The sequence below is a fragment of the Lacerta agilis genome, chromosome 3 (genome assembly GCF_009819535.1).
Source record: "Lacerta agilis isolate rLacAgi1 chromosome 3, rLacAgi1.pri, whole genome shotgun sequence".
NCBI lineage: Eukaryota > Metazoa > Chordata > Lepidosauria > Squamata > Lacertidae > Lacerta > Lacerta agilis.
This window is the reverse complement of record NC_046314.1, coordinates 90464831-90483281: the sequence shown is the minus strand read 5'-3', so window position 1 is coordinate 90483281 and position 18451 is coordinate 90464831. Positions and strand designations below refer to the sequence as shown.

Below are 18451 nucleotides of genomic sequence, written 5' to 3'. Positions count from 1 at the left end.
CAACAGCGCCGTTTGGCACAGGATGTTGGACTTCTTGGATCAGCTGCCAAGCCTCAGGAAGCAGACTCTCCCCGCCCGCTGCCCTTTTGTGGGACACAGGGAGGGCAGGCTGCGGCCTTGGCGCTGGCGCCGCCTATGTGAAAGTGTCCCTTGAGCGCCACCTGTTACTTCCCTCCTGCCGGCTCGGCGCGCGGATCTCCTCCTGCGCGCTCGGCTGAGGGAAGGGAGCAAAGGTGCCTTAGGCTTTTCCCCAGCGCCGCCTGCGGATTCCCCGCGGAGCGACCTCCGGGCGCGATGACCGTCGGGGGGACCCGGAGAGCAAACTACCCCCGGCGGGGGCCTGCGGAGGACGAAATCTCTATCCTGGAAAAGGACGAGGAAGAAGAAGAGGAGGAGGAGAGGAGGCAAACAGCCCCAAGCGGCCAAGCTGAGGAGGAGTCCGGCTGCGCCTCCAAGAAAGTCGCCTTCGCCGTCCTCCCGGACAAGTACGAGCCTCTCGGCGGGGCGGGAGACGAGCAGCAGCCCAAAGCCGAGCGCAAGAGCAAGAAGCGCAGGAGGAAGCTCAAGAAATACGGCAAGGTAGGCGGCGAGGGCGGCGGGACAAGGGGCGCCTCAGCCGCTTCGTGCGCCCCGAGGCCCTGCGCGCTCTGCGGATCATCGCGCGCAGTTCCGTTATTCGGGGGTCAGCGCCCAGCCTCAGCGCCCCGGCTATCGGATAGGATAAGGGCAGACTTCGGTCATATAGAATAAAACAAATATTTAAAAAGAGCTGGGGGACTTCTGGACGTATCGGATTGTTGAACTGGAAATGGCTTCGCCACACTTCACTAGCACTCGCGACCTTGTTGACAGAGTGGTAAAAAAAACTGGATCTCACCCAACCGCGACATAAGCACCTTTTCAATACGAAATCGAATTAGGTTGCGGGAATGTGGGATATTTGGTCTAAGGGGTGTGCAAGCAGAGCCGGCCCATCCAGGAAGCTGGCTAAGTGAGGCAACCGCCTCAGGCACAGGAGCCAACTCCTAGGGGTGGAGGTCCCTTACCCCCCCCCCCAAAAAAAATTGAGGGGGCCAGGGGCCCCCTGAGTTGATGCTTATTGCCATCCACATGGCGTGCATGTGCCATGTCATGCAATCTATTATATGGGGCAGGACTTACCTGGGCTCCCCCAATATTTTATTCAAGTTCGTACCCCTGGCCTCAGGTGGCAGGACCCATGGGCGGAGCAGATCCCGATGTAGATCTCTATTCCTCCTTTGTTACTGATGCAGATCTTCGCTCACTCCTTCTTCCCGGGTGGGCTTGGGTGTGAAAGCACTTGTTTTCCTCAGGTGCCAAAATGTCTTGGGCTAGCCTTGTGCACAAGGATATATGCTTAGCCTTTCTATTCAAATGACTCCTACAGAACATGTGGAGGGTCTAGGATGGTGCTCAGTTCAGTTCTCTCAGCATTTCGTAAGGTCTTCTGTACAGTGATCCAACACCGCCCTTTCTCGCTTTCAGAGGTCATAGCAACAGTCCCAGTTGTTGACATCCTTGTGTACATGTTCATTGTAAGTCTGAAGCCACCTGCTTTTGAAGGACTGTAGGATGTTGAAGTTGGACGGGATCTTGGAGGTCATCTAGTTTGCTCAGTGCAGGGATTTGGGGAAGAATCCTTTGAGAAACCACATAGTCCGAGTGGGGCTTTCGCAAGACAAAAATGGATCTGGGTTGGTTTTGCTGTCTATTGCTCTAATTAGGAAAGATAATTTTGTAGCAACTGTGGAACACTGGTTTTATGTGGTTTTATAAAAGGACCCAGGTGGCGCTGTGGGTTAAACCACAGAGTCTAGGGCTTGCTGATCAGAAGGTTGGCGGTTCGAATCCCTGCCCACCTAGCAGTTCGAAAGCACGTCAAAGTGCAAGTAGATAAATAGGTACTGCTCCGGCAGGAAGGTAAACGGCGTTTCCATGTGCTGTTCTGGTTTGCCAGAAGCGGCTTTGTCATGCTGGCCACATGACGTGAGATGAGCGCCGCAACCCCAGAGTCGGATACGACTGGACCTTATGGTCAGGGGTCCCTTTACCTTTACCTTTAAAAAAGGACCATGGAGATAAATAGACTTTTTGTGTTAAAATGCACACACAGAGAGGCCTGATGTTTGTTTGTGGCTAAAAGATATCCCAAACCCAGATTAAGTCATGCAAACTAACAACCACTCTCTACATTCACTATCAATACAGTGAAGTGAAATTTCTTCCCTTGTCATATTAAGGTTTCAGCACAACAGCCTGTGCAAATAAAAAAAATATTTTGACCTGAAATCAAAAAGACAATAATGAGGGTGGTCAGGGGAAGGAGTTTCATAAACTATGTACTTCAGTGGAAAAGACCGTCTTTTCTGTTATACTTCCTTGGAAGGAGGAGGATCTCTGATGCTCATCTAAGAGCAAGGTCATGAGTGAGAGGGGGTTCTTAAGGTACTTCGTTGCTCTCCAGTTGTTATTGGATTCCAATTCTCATCAGCCCCAGTGTGGCCAGAGGCCAGGGATGAAAGCAGTTGTAACCCAACCGTATCTGCAGAGCCACAGGTTCCCTGCCCATCTCTTAGGGCTTTGTAAGTTAAAACCAGCACTCCACATTGGAGTTGGATGAGGACTAAGTTAAGAATCCCATAATGGTTAAAACAAAATTTAAAAATTCCTTCCAGTAGCATGCACACTTCTTCAGATACACTGAAACAGAAGTCACCAGACCCTTATATATAGTGAGAGGGTGGGGACAGTCGTCAACAGGTTTACCACACCTATCAGCCAGTCACCCATTCCCACCACCCTTCTGAGTAATACTCCTCCCCACCCTCTCACCATATATGGTATAAGGGTATGGTGACTTCTATTTCAGTGTACAGTGGTACCTCGGGTTAAGAACTTAATTCGTTCCAGAGGTCCGTTCTTAACCTGAAACTGTTCTTAACCTGAGGTACCACTTTAGCTAATGGGGCCTCCCGCTGCCACCGAACGATTTCTGTTCTCATCCTGAAGCAAAGTTCTTAACCCAAGGTACTATTTCTGGGTTAGCAGAGTCTGTAACCTGAAACGTCTGTAACCTGAAGTGTCTATAACCCGAGGTACCACTGTATCTGAAGAAGTGTGCATGCAAATGAAAGCTCATACCAATAACAAACTTAGTTGGTCTCTAAGGTGCTACTGGAAGGAATTTTTTAAATTTTGTTTCGACTACAGCAGACCAACACGGCTACCTACCTGTAACTAGAATAATGGTTGAAAGTATTGAAAGAGGCAAATCTTCATCCATATATAGATTTCATTGAGTTGTATGCAAAATACAAATATCCATTCAATATTAAACCAAACAATAAAAACTGAGGCAAAAAATAAAAACAAAAACATATGAAGAAATAAACCAGAAACTTAGTCAACTGGCTAAAACATTATGGTAGATTTTCAATGGCTTGGCTGATAAAATAACTGCTCTGTTTTGCACACTTCCTATCAGGATGAAAAAGAAAACCTGCAAAGTACATGCTGTGGAAATTACTGAATCAAGTGCAACTATATAAAATTGCCTTTGGCAAATCACTGTGATGAGACTTGGTTACAAATCTGAATTGGGTGGTCGTAGGTACAAAAGAGATAATCAAAAACGCAATGGTGTAGCAATTGTGTATCAATGAAAGATAGCCATAATTTTCTCTTGGTTGATGCTCCAGTGAAAATCTGGCAGGATGTATGACACAGTGGCATCTTGCATATGAGCTGTTTTCAATATTCTCTAAAAATGTAGATTAATAATAAAAAAATCATTTAGCTTATTTCATTTCAAGTTTTGATTATTAAAAGCTTAGCTTCTTACTTTTCAGATGCCTGATTAGGAAAGCTGAATTCTTGTCTTTCTTCATAATTAATAACAGTTAATTTTGTTATAATTTATGCAGCAGCTGGTCTTAGATAGTTGACAGCAACACTCTTTAAAAGAGAGCCAGTATGGTGTAGTGGTTAAGAGCGGTAGACTCGACTTGTAATCTGGGGAACCTGGTTCATGTCTCCGCTCCTCCACATGCAGCTGCTGGGTGACCTTGGGCTAGTCACACTTCTCTGAAGTCTCTCAGCCCCACTCACCTCACAGAGTGTTTGTTGTGGGGGAGGAAGGGAAAGGAGAATGTTAGCCGCTTTGAGACTCCTTCGGGTAGTGAAAAGCAGGATATCAAATCCAAACTCCTCCTCTTCTTCTTCTCATTAAAGAAGAAAAGGGTCTAATAAATGCTGAAACCAAAATTCTTATTATAATCAAATTATTAGTAGCAATTTGATTCCTTACCTGCCTTTCACCAGTTTGTGTCACAACAATATAAAAACACAATTTTAAAATCTGTTAAAACAAATTACAATAAAAAGAATAGGGTGGATCCTATATATGCATGTGTGTATCAGGAGACAAAGTGGCAGGAGACAATAATGTTGATTTTCCTTGTAACTGTGCTATCCTGAATGCAATCAGTTGTTTAAATTTGTACACTAAAAGTTTATTGTTTTTAATTCCATTTTGTTTTAGTTACTTAGAAAATTTTGTATCACTTCCTTCACTAAAAAGCAAACTCAAGGAGGGTCACATTCAGATAAAAACAATACAAAACTAGTCAATAAAACTATCTCAAGCCTGAATAGTATTATTTATTTATTTATTTTTATATAAATTTATAAAATATGTATTCCTCTTGTCAAAACCTCTCATTGGTTTACTTCCCTTTGGAGGAAGGGCATGGTTAGATAATTACATTATAATTACATTATAATTATCAATAAAAGCAGAAGTTAAAGACAAGCTGGCTTCAAAAATTGAAGTATACATAAAATCAGTGGTTTGAAATATACCTTTTAAAAAAAGTCTATTAAAATGCATGACAACCTTACATATGTGGGTGGGCTTGCCTAAGCAACAAATAGTTCAGCAGGCACTAAAAACAATACAATGAAGGCACCTGCCTAATATCAATGGGCAAGGAGTTCAAAAAGTGCTGCTGAAAATTCAGTTCCCTACCAGTGCAGGACCAATATTTTGTGGTGCTTGTAAAAGCGCTAGTTCATCAAATCCAAGTGGCTGAATGGGCATATATGGGATAAGAGGATCCCTCAAGCACTGGCGGAGGAAGAGGAGTGCAAGGGGACAGCACCACCCCTGGCAACATGATCCCGGTGGGGTGCCATCGCGGTTGTTCCCCCACCTGTGCTGGGCGCCACGCTCTCGCATGTGGCATGCTCCGCCCCTAGGACGCACGCCAGTCCCGGCCCCGCCTGCTCTCCGCCCCCCGGTTCCGGAGCATGAAGCTCCGCCACTGCCGTCAAATAAGCTTACCTGTATCTGTACCAGGTAGCTCAATATCTCAACATCCTTCTGATGCGTTTGTTCAGCTGGTGCCAATAGTTGAACCATGTTGGTGCCAATCATGCCTCGAGGGAAGAACATGTCATATTCAAGGTGCCATCACTGAAAAGGCCCTGTCTCAAGCTAAAGCACCTAAGGTTTTGCTTCATGATGGAATGACAAGAAGGACCTTCCTGACAAACCTTAAATGCCCAGGCAGGACAACGCCAAGGGAAGTGCTTCTTTAGATAACTGGGTCCTAACTCATTCAGGGAAGCATTAAAACCTTGATTTGGGCTTTGTAGCATGTAGGTTGCTACTGCAAACTCTTCAGAAGCGGTATTGCATGATTCCAAACAACTGAAGCATTTTGCACCAGCTGCTGCCTCCAAACCATCTTCAAAGCCACATTGAGTGCATTGCTGTAATCTAGCCTGGAGGTTACCAGAGCATGGATTACTTTGTTTAGGATAGTGCTGATGATCCTAACTGCCCTAGACCACACCAGTCCTGGTTTCTTTGTTATGACCACACCTTCAGCTTTGCCACCTTCAAGTGAGTCTCCTGCTGCATATTCTCTTATGCTGCCCAGTATGGGTGAAACTTTCTCCTTGCTCCCTGACTATGTACGTGGTGCCATCTCTCTCTCTCTCTCTCTCTCTCTCTCTCTCTCTCTCTCTCTCTCAATCTCGCCTGTCTGTCTTCCCCACCCCTTCAACACCCTCCTCAAAATCCAAGTCTTTCTACAAGGCTAAAAAAACCTCTTAATCCATCTTCCTGTAGCAAAGTATTAAGTGTGTAAACCTGCTTTTGCTCACACATTTGCTTCTCTCTCCAACCCCCATTTTATCTTCCCTGCTGCCTGTTTAGATTGCAAACTACTTGGGAAAGGGGATCTGATTTTTTCTCCCTTATGAAACTTCATGTAGACAGATGGGTGAGCCATAATACATTCCTCTGTTTACAGTGTCCAGGCTGTGAATGTAGGCAAAACAGCACACAGAAAACAAGAGGGGGTACCAGTGACTGGCTACTAACTCTGATGGCTGTGCTGTTACCTCCACTGGTGGAGGCAGCATACTTCTGAATGCTGGCAGCAGGGAAACAGCAGAAGATGGATAGTGTTGTTGTGCCCAGGTGCTGCTTTCGGGCTTCCCATGGGCATCTGGTTGTTGGGTGTGGGCCACTGGCCTCTTACCCTCTTAGCAGGTTTGAGGGAGTTAATAACCAGGTTTGAGAATTAAATGTCTACCGGTATATATCCTTAGGTAAAAGGTGAAGGACACTCCTCCCTGCAAAGAACCTAGTGAGGACTGAGAGTGCTGCTCAGTGGCTACAAAATGCTGGTTGGGTGACTGTTGACTGTTGGGAGGGGACAAGGGGAAATTGAGTGGTTGGAATCCTGAAAAAAAGAGTGCAGCATTTTGTTGCAGGCTCTACTTATAAGTACGTAATAACAACTTTACGTTCATGCAATCTTCTTTGGATAATTCTTGTAGCAGAAGGCTGCTCTTGCAGCACAAACAGAATTGTCTTTGAAAAAAACAAACAACAAGTTAAATCCAGTGAAGGAGCCTGCTGGATTTCACCTCCCCCCCCCTTTTTCCTTTCCCTTTTAAGAAGAAACCAGTCCTATCTTGGCTGAAGCCAGCATTCTTGTAGATCAAAAGAGAGACCTGCCATTTCAGTCTGTAAAATACTCTAAGCTAATCCACGTGACAGATGCTTTGCATCTCTTTGTGCTGCATTTCTTCTCTTGGCATCCTTACTTTGACAATGTTCCAATTAGCAAGAAGTGTGAGGTTTGTTTCCCACCCTCTGCAACAGAGGCAAAGAGATAAAATAATAGACCTCCCTTCCGTTCTGCGTCCGACTGCATCAGCATTAACACTTTGCTGCTGGTTTACTGCAAGAGTTTTACCACTGAAAATACTACTTCTGCTATTTATTAATTTATTATACGTATACCTGTCCTTTTAAGAACACAGGAAGCTGCCTTATACTGAATCAAATCATTGGTCCATCTTGCTCAGTGCACATTGACTCTCCAGGGTTTCAGCACTACTTGGAGATGCTGGGGATTGAACCTGGGAACTTCTACATACAAAGCAGATGCTCCGCCATTGGAATTACCAGCCTTTCCTCATACCAACCCTTTTCTGCAAGGAGGTCAAGGTGGCCAGTGTGGTGTAGTGGTTAGAATGTTGGACTAGGACCTGGGAAACCAGGGTTCAAATCCCCACTGAGCCAGGAAGCTCACTGGGTAACCTTTGGCCAGTCACTGTCTCCCAGCCTAATTTACCTCACAGGGTGGTTGCAAGGATAAAATGGAGAGGTGGGGAGAGCCATGTATGCCACCTTGAACTCACTGGAATATAAATGACTCTCTCCCCTTTTATCCTTACAACAACCCTGTGAAGTAGGTTACTCTGGCCCAAGTGACTGGTCCAAGGTCATTCAGTCAGGGACAATGGCCATAGGTTCCCTATCCCTGGACAAAATAGTAAGCATCAGGTTGTCTGTGGAAATTTCATATCTTGTATGGATCAACTGAAAGGATGATTAGCTCACGTGTTGGTGCTGATAGTCTTGTATATAAGATCCAACATGCAGCAGTCATGTCACCTTTAAAGCACATTTGAAACACAATCTTTTCCTCAAATAATTATGGGCATTGTGTAGTTTACCCCCTCAAAGAGTTACAATTCCAGTAACCCTTAACAAAGTGCAGTGCCCATAATTCTTTGAGGGGGCAAATGTGCTTCAAATGTGATCTAAAGGTATAGTGTGTGTACACAGGGAGTTTGATGGCCATGATTGTTGTCTGTGTCATTTGCTACAGGTTTCGGTGGGACTTTCACAACCTGCCTCTTAAATATTGCTTCATCATGTATAGGAAATTAACACAAAGGTCATGCTGTTTGTTTGTGTTGGAAAGTACCTTGAACCCTGCTCAAATCAGGGCTCCATTGTTTTGGCTAAGGTCCAAGCATTTTATGACACAATCTCTGCCAGGCCCAATGAAACAAAAGAGGTCCTTCTCTTTCTCGAACAGGAATTTATTGCACCAATGACTTCACACAGTTCTAAGCATTTGATAGGGAGTTGGCTGCACCAGTGCATTTTAAAGAGGTGTGATTGTGCAATCATTTGTAAGCCTTATTACAGAGATGAGGAACCCTGAACCTTCCAGATAATATTGGATTACAACTCCCATCAGCCCAACCAACATGGCCTGTGGTCAGGGATGATGGGATTTGTAGTCCAACTACTAGAGGGCCACAAGTTCAGTCACTGCCCTGCCTTAAGCTTGCTGCTGCAGCAAGTTTTAGAATTAGTTTGGACCAAAGGGCCAAAATTTAGCCACTTCATAGAATTGAAGAGTTGGAAAGGACCCTGAGGGTCAACTAGTTCAACCGCCTGCAATACAGGAATCTCAGCTAAAACATCCATGACAGATGGCCATCCAACCTCTTCTTAAAAACCTCCAATGAAGGAAAACACACCACCTTCTAAGGGAGTCCATTCCACTGCCAAACAGCTCTTACCATCAGAAAGTTCTTCCCAATGTTTAGTTGGAATCTCATTGTTTATAACTTAAGCCATTGGTTTGGGTCCCACCCTCCAGAGAAAAGAAAGCAAGCTTGCTCCATCTTCCATGTGACAGCCTTTTAGATGTTTGAAGATAGCTATTATATCTCCTCTCAGTCTCCTCCTATCCAGGCTAAATATATCCAACTCCCTCAACAATTCCTCATAAGGTGACCTTGATAATCTTGGTAGCCCTCCTGCACACGTTCCAGCTTGTCAATATCCTTCTTAAATTGTGGTGCCCAGAACTGGACACAGTTCCCCAGGAGTAGTATGCTCAAGGCGAAATGGAGCGGAACTATTACGTCCCTTGATGAGGACCCTATAGTTCTGTTTATGCAGCCTAGAATAGCATTAGCTTTTGATAATTAATGTGGTATCCTAGTGTTTTGAATGTATAGTGTGGATATGACCAATTCTGTATTCAGACTCACCCAACAATCCACAAGTAAGCTTTTCCTGAGTATGAACTGATGAATGAGCCCATGGTGATAGATAGCTGGTGTTTTGTAATTTAGTACTTGAGGCAATCTCAGTCTAAAGGAAATAGCTTGAATTCCAGGGAGTTTCATACACTCCTCCAGTACCAAGTATTTGCAACAACAGCATAGCAGCCTTCAGCTTCCAGTGGGGTTTTGTTTCATTTGTCCCAGCATGAATCTGGGGGAGCTGCCTTTTGTTCTTTTTAATGTCTTTTCAACCCTCTGTTCCTTATTATTATGTTATAAAATAAAGGCAACAACCTTACCTATCTAAATATAGGCTTTTTCAAAAAAGTGATAGATTTACATAAAAAGAGTCTAAAGAGTGCAGTGCAACAATGATACCTAATAAAAAGTAGAACACCATTACAATAAATTACTAAAAAAAAAATCAACAAAATTTAAGTGAACACAAAGGTCACCAGTATTCAAAAATAATAAATATTGTAAAGCTGATGACGTTGTTGTTGTTGTTTAGTCGTTTAGTCGTGTCCGACTCTTCGTGACCCCATGGACCAGAGCACACCAGGCACTTCTGATCTTCCACTGCCTCCTGCAGTTTGGTCAAACTCATGTTAGTAGCTTCGATAACACTGTCCAACCATCTCGTCCTCTGTTGTCCCCTTCCTGTGCCCTCCATCTTTCCCAACATCAGGGTCTTTTCCAGGGAGTCTTCTCTTCTCATGAGGTGGCCAAAGTACTGGAGCCTCAGCTTCAGGATCTGTCCTTCCAGTGAGCACTCAGGGCTGATTTCCTTAAGAATGGATAGGTTTGATCTTCTTGCAGTCCATGGGACTCTCAAGAGTCTCCTCCAGCTCCATAATCCAAAAGCATACATTCTTCTCCTCCAGCTCTCACTTTCATACATCACTACTGGGAAAACCATAGCTTTAACCATACGGACCTTTGTCGGCAAGGTGATTCTCTGCTTTTTAAGGTGCTGTCTAAGTTTGTCATCACTTTTCTCCCAAGAAGCAGCTGTCTTTTAATTTCGTGACTGCTGTCACCATCTGCAGTGATCATGGAGTCCGGGAAAGTAAAATCTTTCACTGCCTCCATTTCTTCCCCTTCTATTTGCCAGGTGATTGGACCAGTGGCCATGATCTTAGTTTTTTTGATGTTGAGCTTCAGACTATATTTTGCGCTCTCCTCTTTCACCCTCATTAAGAGGTTCTTTAATTCCTCCTCACTTTCTGCCATCAAAGTTGTGTCATCTGTATATTTGAGGTTGTTGATATTTCTTCTAGCAATCTTAATTCTGGCCTTTCACATGATGAATTCTGCATATGTTAAATAAGCAGGGAGACAATATACAGCCTTGTCATACTCCTTTCCCAATTCTGAACCACTCAGTTGTTCCATATCCAGTTCTAACTGTAGCTTCTTGTCCCATGTAGAGATTTCTCAGGAGACAGATGAGGTGATCAGGCACTCCCATTTCTTTAAGAACTTGCCATAGTTTGCTGTGGTCAACATAGTCAAAGGCTTTTGTGTAGTCAAGAGAGTACACCACTCTTTCTAGTACACTGGACTGGCTTTCCTATACCTTGCGACCAAAAAGCATTGTGAGAACAGAGCCTCACTCAAGTAATATTTTTGCAGCTGAAAAGAAATGTAATACTCTGTGTGGTGTAATGGTTAGTGTTGGACCAGGACCTGGAAGACAGGGGTTCAAAATTCAACTCAGATATGAAGTTCACTGGGTGACCTTGGGCCAGTCACATTCTCTCTGACTAACCTACCTTACAGGGTTGTTGTGAGATTAAAATTGAGAGGTTGGGAGACTCATGTATGCCACCTTGAGGAAACATGGGGTATATGTTGTCACTTTCTTGAGTATGTCCTGCCCTTCAATAGTGTTCTCTGTTCTTTTGTTCTAGAATGTGGGCAAAGCACTGCAAAAAGGATGCCGTTATCTGGTACTCGGTCTGCAGGGATTAGCTAATGCCTACTCGTCTCCTCTTGGAGTGGCTGTTTCAATAGCTACAGCGTTTCGTTAAGACTTGCAGCCTGCCACATTTGGGTTGAAGACGGAAGGAACGGTCGTTGAAGCACCTGGCCAAATTTCCCTTTCGCTGAAACTTCGTCTTCAGAAATGTCTCCCAACTCAGCACAAAGAAAGAAAAAAACAAACCAGATTGAACATTCGGGATGGCTCATTCGCTGCTCTGGACTTGAGTAGTTCTCTGACAAGTGCTTTGATCAAAAGAATGAGTAAGGCCAAAAGAACAAAACGTTGATTAGCTGGGCTAGATTTAGAAATATAGTAATTGTGTGTCTACCAGCAGGATTTGCCCAAGACATTTGGCCGCATGAGGCAAGGATGGCATCCCGCCTCCCATTCCATGTGCAAATTCCAACTGGATTGTCAGTTGAATGAACATTGGTGGCAGGACAGTGTCCCCTGCCACACATGAGGCCTGAGAGGTATAGGGCAGACTATGCGGCATGCACAACTCTGTCCTTCAACACCTCACCTCCATTCCTCACCCCTTGAGGCAGCCGCCTTTGCCTAACAGTGGTGACTGGTCTCCACTGGGACTGCTGGAGTGTAAGGCAGGAGGCCAACAGTAGGTGGAGCCAGAGCCAATGACAGGCACAACCACGGTCAATGATAGACAAAGTCAGTTAATTCTAATTTTGTCCCTATCCTCCTCCTTGCTGAGTTCTGCACAGGAAACACTCAAGCTAAGGAGGAGGAAGCTGAAAGCCAGTTACATCCTTTGGACCAATTATAATTGAAAAAAGGCAGGGAGATGGAGGTTGACTGAGGGTAAACTGAAGTTGGTGCGGTAGTGCCTCATTCAGCCCAATGGACCAGACTGTACTGCCGTCTATTAGTCGGGCTGTTCTTGACAAAAGCAAAATCTGCAGACAAAGAAAAGGACAGCATGTAGGAGGAAATGGAGGAAGAGTTACAGGTAAAGGAGACACATAAAAGGAAAACAGACAGAGGGAGTTTTCATAATTCTGGCCAGGCCTTAGTAATGCTGCATGGTGGGCTGGTGTTCTACAGAGGCAGGAAAAGCTGCATCTGTGGAATGTCTCTATCAGGGATTGGGAACTTCTGGATATTGTTGGACTACAATTCCCATCATCCCTGACCACTGGCCATGCTGGCTGGGGAGGATGGGAATTGGAGTCCAACAGCATCTGCAGAGCCACAGGTTACCCACCCCTGGTCTACATGTTAGAGCACACAGGAGCAACAGCAGAAGCAGGCAAAGACCAGAAAGGATGGAAGAAAAGGGGGAATTGGGAAGAGAAATTATTTAACAAAATAAGAACTTGAGGACATTATTGCATTGGACCCATCACGTAGCCAAGCATCCTGCAATCAGTTACAGATACCTTGGGAGTCCTGGTTCTCAGCCGGATAATTGTGAGAGCCCTGTGGGCAGGGTTGCCGGGCCCTGGTAGTGCTTTTATTTCTCTTAAGGGAAGGGAACATTTATACAAGCCATGCCCGCTTTCACCAGCCTTGCCTCATGCCCACCTTCAGTGGCTGAAATGTGTTTTTGAGGACAGATAATTAGTTTCATTTGCCTGGATAGAGGATAGAGGCAGGGGCGTGTGTATAAACTAGCCTATGGTACAAAGGTAACATTTACATTCATTGCTCTGCCTGCTTTTGCCTCTGGCCCTGCCTACCGCTGTCATGCAGCCCCCAGAAGGCTGCCCAGAAGAGACTGCGGCCCTCAGGTGTACTTTTATAAACCTCTATTAAAGGTGTGGGAAACCTTTGGCCCTTCAGATGTGGCAGAATTATGACTCCCATCAGCCTCAGCAAGCATGTCTCAATAGCTAAGAGTTTATGGGAGTTGTAGTTCAGCAGCATCAGGTTAGAATGTGAGACCATAAGGTGATCCTGCTGGATCAGGCCATCCAGTTGTCACAGTGGCCAGCCAAGCTGCTTATGGGAAGCTCTCAAGCAAGACCTGAGCCCAAGAGTACTCTCATCTCCTGTGGTCTCCAGCAACTGGTATTTGGAAGTGTTACTGCCTCCAACTATGGAGGCGGAGCACAGCTGTCATGGCTAGTATCCATCTATAGCCCTTTCAGAGAATTAAGAATCTAATCCTCTTTCAAACCCATCTAAATTGGTGGCCATCACTGCGAGGGAGTGCCATAGTTTATGTGTTTATTTTTAAAAAAACATGTCCTGAATTTTCCAACTTTCAGCTTCATTGTATGTCCATGAGTTCTAGCATTACAAAAGAGGTTCCCCACACCTGCTCTATTATGCCATTTCCCCACCACTACTCCTCAGTAGACTTTCATTCTTCTTCTGTACCTCCTGCTTGACCTGTGACTGTAGGTCAGGGGTGAGGAATCTCCAGCCCACAGGCCTACTTAGGCCTAGTTAGGTGCACCTCCTCTCATGGCCCCCAAGGCCATTTGGGCCAAGCCACACCCACCCGCCATACCCTTGACTTCATATATTTCATCAGTTGTGGGGCAGATGAAGACCTGGCTCAGCTGAAAGGGGGTTTAGAGGTACCACGGATGGGTGGTGCTTGCAAAGTCCTACTTGGGTCTTGTGAAGCCCCTCGCAAAATGCTCCTGAAGACCCCTGCAGGCAAAAATAGGCCACCTGGTGCCATGATGTCAGGTGATTGATAAGTGAGCATCCCCCACCTGTCTGTCAAACGTGGCCTGTGAGGGGTGGGAGAGATAACATTCTGTCCCATCAACCAGATCCAGCTGCCGACCCCTGCTGTAGGGGAAGGGAGGTAACTCAGTGGTAGGGCATCTGCATTGCATGCAGAAGCTCCTAGGTTCACTCTTCAGCATCTCCAGAAGAGGCTGGGAAAGTCTCCATGTCTGAAACTTTGGAGAGCCACCACTAGTCAGTGTAAATAAATAATACCAAGCTGGATGAGCAGTTGGTCCATCTCACTATAAGGTGGCTCCTTATGAGCTGATTGTCCTGGGACTATGTGGCTTCTGACAGCATTGCAAATGACAATTCTTGTTCTACTGGTAGTGCAAAGGGCCACCTTACAGCCTCACTAGTCTAGGGCAGTTCATGTGGCACTCAAGGGCATTTTTGGCAGAGAAATCAGGGCAGGAATAGAAAGTAGCTCCGGCAGTCTTGCTTTGCGGCTAGAATGCTACACCTAGGATTACAAAGCAGGTGGGGGTTGTGTAAGACATCTGTATGGCATGCAGAAATTTGCCCCATTTGTCGGGTTCTAGATGTTGCCTTGGCTCAGCTCTCTGGTTTATCTTGCTGCAGTCAAAGCAGCTGTAGACAATCAAGCAGCCTGTGTGTATAGGACAGAAGTATCTGTCATGGTGTTTAATAAAACTCATCTTCCTGGAATGCCCTAGGCACCAAGAGTAAGAGATCAGATGAATATCTCACTGGAAAAAGCATTAAGCTGGCTTGCTAGGTTTAACCTTATGGATGGAAATCTCTGAAAGCTGCCATTTAAAGAATTATCTTGTCCAGTGTTGACAGAAGAATCAAGCCTTTGCATTCCCGAAATGATATATTTCTACCTAGATAATAGTTAATTTTGATACGTTTTATATATACCTTCTGAGCTTTACAGAATTCATTCAAGAATACTTGCTTTTTTAAAGAAATATGCTTTAAAGCTGGTTGTTATTTTGTTTTACTTAATATTAATGAAACTGCTAAAAAGTAAGCTGATGTACTAAGATAAATTAAATAGATGTAACCAGAGTGCAATTTGTGTGTAAACTGCTTTTGATTTTCAAAACATTCTCTACTATTAATCTTGTCTTGTGGACAAGGCTGGACTTAACCTTCCAGGGGTCCTTTACCTTTATTTGTTGATTAATTTAGAGCATTTTCACTCAGTTCTCCAGCTGAAAAAGGGGACGGGGAGGAAGAGGAAAGCAAGCAAACTCAGATATTGATTCTAGAAGTTACAAGATTCATACAATGATCAGCTTGAATGGAAACAGTTCTGAGGAAGCAAGGAGTTTCTTAGTAGAGCTGATGGAGGTAGTTTGCTTCCCTTTCTGCTGTAGCCTGATGGTGCTGCTGCTGCTGGATGACAGTCAAGAACGTAAATAGAGTCTGCTGGATCAGGCCAATGGCCCATCTAGTTCAGCATCCTGTTCCCAGTGGCCAGCCAGATGCCTATAGGAAACCCTCAAGCAGGGCCTAGGGACAAGAGCATCCCCACCCACCCTCACCCCCTGGATTCTAGGAACTGGTATCAAGAAGTATTACTGTGCTGGCCCCAGGGGTTTGTCTGTGAAGCGAGGTCCAAGTCCAGTCCTGGGTCTAGGGGTCCAAAGGAGGTCAGTCCAGCGGGGAGCGAGGCAGGAAGCAGGTCAAGGTCCAAGGCAGGTGCAGGCACGAGGTTGCAGGTTGAGCATACGCTTGCAACTAAGTTGCTCACACAACTTGGGCTGGGTCTGGCTGGCTTTTATCTGGCCAAATGCTTAGGGCGGCCCCAATCCTCCGGAGACTCGCCTCTCCTCCTGGCCTGGAGGCGAGCACTCCTCCTGAAAGCACTTCGCTCTCTTCGCCTCTCTGTCCTGAGCCTCTGGACCTAGGGGCTGTCTCAGCTTCCTCTGAAGAGGCTAGGAGTGGAGCACCTGCAGGCAATGTGTCCTCCTTCCCATCAGGAGCCAGAGCAGACTCTGCTGATGCCTGCACCTGGGGATCCAGCACAGGTGGGGATCCTTCAGGCTCAAGCCCTGGCCCCGGCTCAGCTGGTTCTGGAGGCGGGGAATCCTGTGCAGGCTGGGATCCCTCAGGTTCAGCATCAGAGTCTGACTCCCAGGCCATCACAATTACTGCCTCCAGCTGTGACTTCATTAGTACAGTTCTAGACTAATTAGTATAGTTCATGATTTATATAAAGCACCTAAAATCCTGGTTACTGGACAAAAGTGAGGAAGAAGGAGATCCTTTACACAGATAAGGTTGTATAGTTGTCTGATTTTTGCTCCAGAAAAATCTAGTCTTCCATCATTTTTAAATAAAGCAGGGATAGGGAACCTGTGGCCCTCCAGGTGTTACTGGACTACAACTCAAGCACCTTCTGTGAACTCCATGGCAATTGGAGTCCAGCAACTTATGGAGGGTCAGAATTAAAGAATGTATCCCCCTCCCCCTGCCATGATGCTAAGGATATATTAGAAAACATGCTGTGAGTGTCTGTGTATCAATAGATGGTATACCCATGATCTAAAACATCTGTGCCATTTAATATCATGGCTTACTCCCAAAGAGAACAAGCAGCTTCTGTTTGGTAAGGGTATCAAGAATCTTGTGTTGTAGATCCCTAGACCCCTTCACAGAACTGCATTTTCCAAAGTTAGCTATTAAGCCTACGGGTGTAGATATGCCAAGGATGTGGCACTGCTTATTTTATAGTTCATGTGTTCCCTATCCCCTGCTGATCTCTGCAAGGTGGGCAGTATCCCAGGGCATTTTTATCAAAATTCTTGGCACCTCCATCTAAGTTCCCCCATCACTGTTTGTATGTGGGGCTCCAGCATTACATTATAGCAAGTGGGCAGCTGTCACACTGAAATATGTTGATAGGAATAAATAGCAGGCTGTCAAAAATCTTAAAAGGAATCGGTACAAGTAACACGTTAAGGGGAAAAAAACTGTTGACACTATAACTCATTTTTTATTATTTAAAGTTTGTAGATATAATGGGAATAGTTTGGTTTCCTGGAGTTCTTCCCTGGTGAGAAAAAAACTATAATTGCAGTGAATATTTTCCTTGATGTGCCTGCTTTAAAATGTGCCTGCAAAAAAGGCATGATATAATGTGTGGTCATATCAGCCAGTACTAATCCTTTGCTTGTCAAAGTCCAAAGTCTGCTTTAAGAATGAGAAAGGCTTTAAGGATCACCACCCAGCTGCGCTAAATTAAGAGCTTCAACACCAGTGTTTACACCAAAGAGAACACAGCAATTTTTTTGTTATTATTTATAACTTATACTTTAATATACAAATTCCTCCATAATCTTTACCTGTTAGATCACATTTTGCAGAACACCAGTGTCTTGACTGTAAGTTTCTCTGCATCATCGTCATCATCAAATTTCATGCTATATAAAATCTATAGGCTCGGTTCCAACGGCGCAAGATGCAGCAACTTTGCTAAAGTTAAGAAGGTCTTGATTTGGTCAGTGTCTGGATGGGAGAGAGAGACTGCCTGGGAATCCCATGCAAGTCATCCTTAATTCGGTGAAAGGAAGGTGGGACAGATGGTGGGTTAAGGCATTCAAGTACACTATTGTAAAGGGTAAAGAAATTGCCTTACACAAAATGAAGACTCTTGCCCCATAAGAAACTGCTAGAGGTTTATTATGCCATGCAGCAAGCCCACTATTTGGAAAGGCTTCCCTTAGTCATGCTGTGTTAGTCTAGTTTTTGCATGGCAGAATTGAGGAACCTAAAATGCACATTTAAAAATGGGAACTTAGAAAGCAATCTCTGAGCTATTTGGACTCATAATTCCACCTAACTGGAAACATATGTTACACATAACAACCGTGTCCAGCTTGCATGCTTGGTCACAGAGGCACAGGCATTCCTATGAAAACTAGGATTCCTCCATCGTAAGACTGTTCTTTAGTGCCCTCTACTGTGAAGAATTCAAATTCTCCTGAGAATAAGGAAAAGTTGTTTTTCAACAAGGCATTAAAAAGGAAGCGCATTAGACACACACTTTGGAGCTACCATTAGACAGAGTGAGGCAGCTGCATCAGGAGCTGGTTGTGATATTGTGAAAGGGTAGCAAACTGTTAGTGACTTTATTATTATTGTACCTTTTACCGCCAGGGAATGGAGGGGGGAGTGCTCATAGGCTGTTCTCCCTTTTGTGGCAAGTGGTACTATGCAACTTTACTTGGTATGTTTGCCATTTGCTATTCTGTCTCAGGCAGCAGAATGTCTTGGGCCAGCCCATATTTAATGGTCCTCTCCATTAAGTTTAATTTTGCCTTGGTGCATCTAACCCATTTTAGATCTCATGGCAACCAGGCGATGAACCTTTTTCGC

General features: G+C 44.9%; 1 protein-coding gene across 2 annotated transcripts; it reads left to right on the top strand.

Moving 5' to 3' along the window:
- Positions 1-11573, top strand: C3H1orf115 (chromosome 3 C1orf115 homolog). 2 transcript variants are annotated; one of them, XM_033144740.1, is made up of 2 exons: positions 1-579; positions 3506-3769. In XM_033144740.1, exons 1-2 carry the CDS (start codon positions 295-297, stop codon positions 3548-3550), a joined length of 330 nt encoding a protein of 109 aa, XP_033000631.1. In that variant the 5' UTR covers positions 1-294; the 3' UTR covers positions 3551-3769. The 2 variants fall into 2 exon arrangements, with proteins under 2 accessions (XP_033000631.1, XP_033000630.1); XM_033144739.1 differs by lacking the exon at positions 3506-3769 and adding an exon at positions 11325-11573 and having other exon boundaries at positions 31-579.
- Positions 11574-18451: the final 6878 nt, after the last annotated feature.

What these genes read in the sequence shown, in the direction of transcription:
- C3H1orf115 (XM_033144739.1), top strand. Translation starts at nt 295, where the DNA reads ATGACCGTCGGGGGGACCCGGAGAGCAAACTACCCCCGGCGGGGGCCT. An exon ending in AGCTCAAGAAATACGGCAAG is followed by an intron (nt 580 to 11,324) that starts GTAGGCGGCGAG and finishes CTTTTGTTCTAG; the next exon opens with AATGTGGGCAAAGCACTGCA.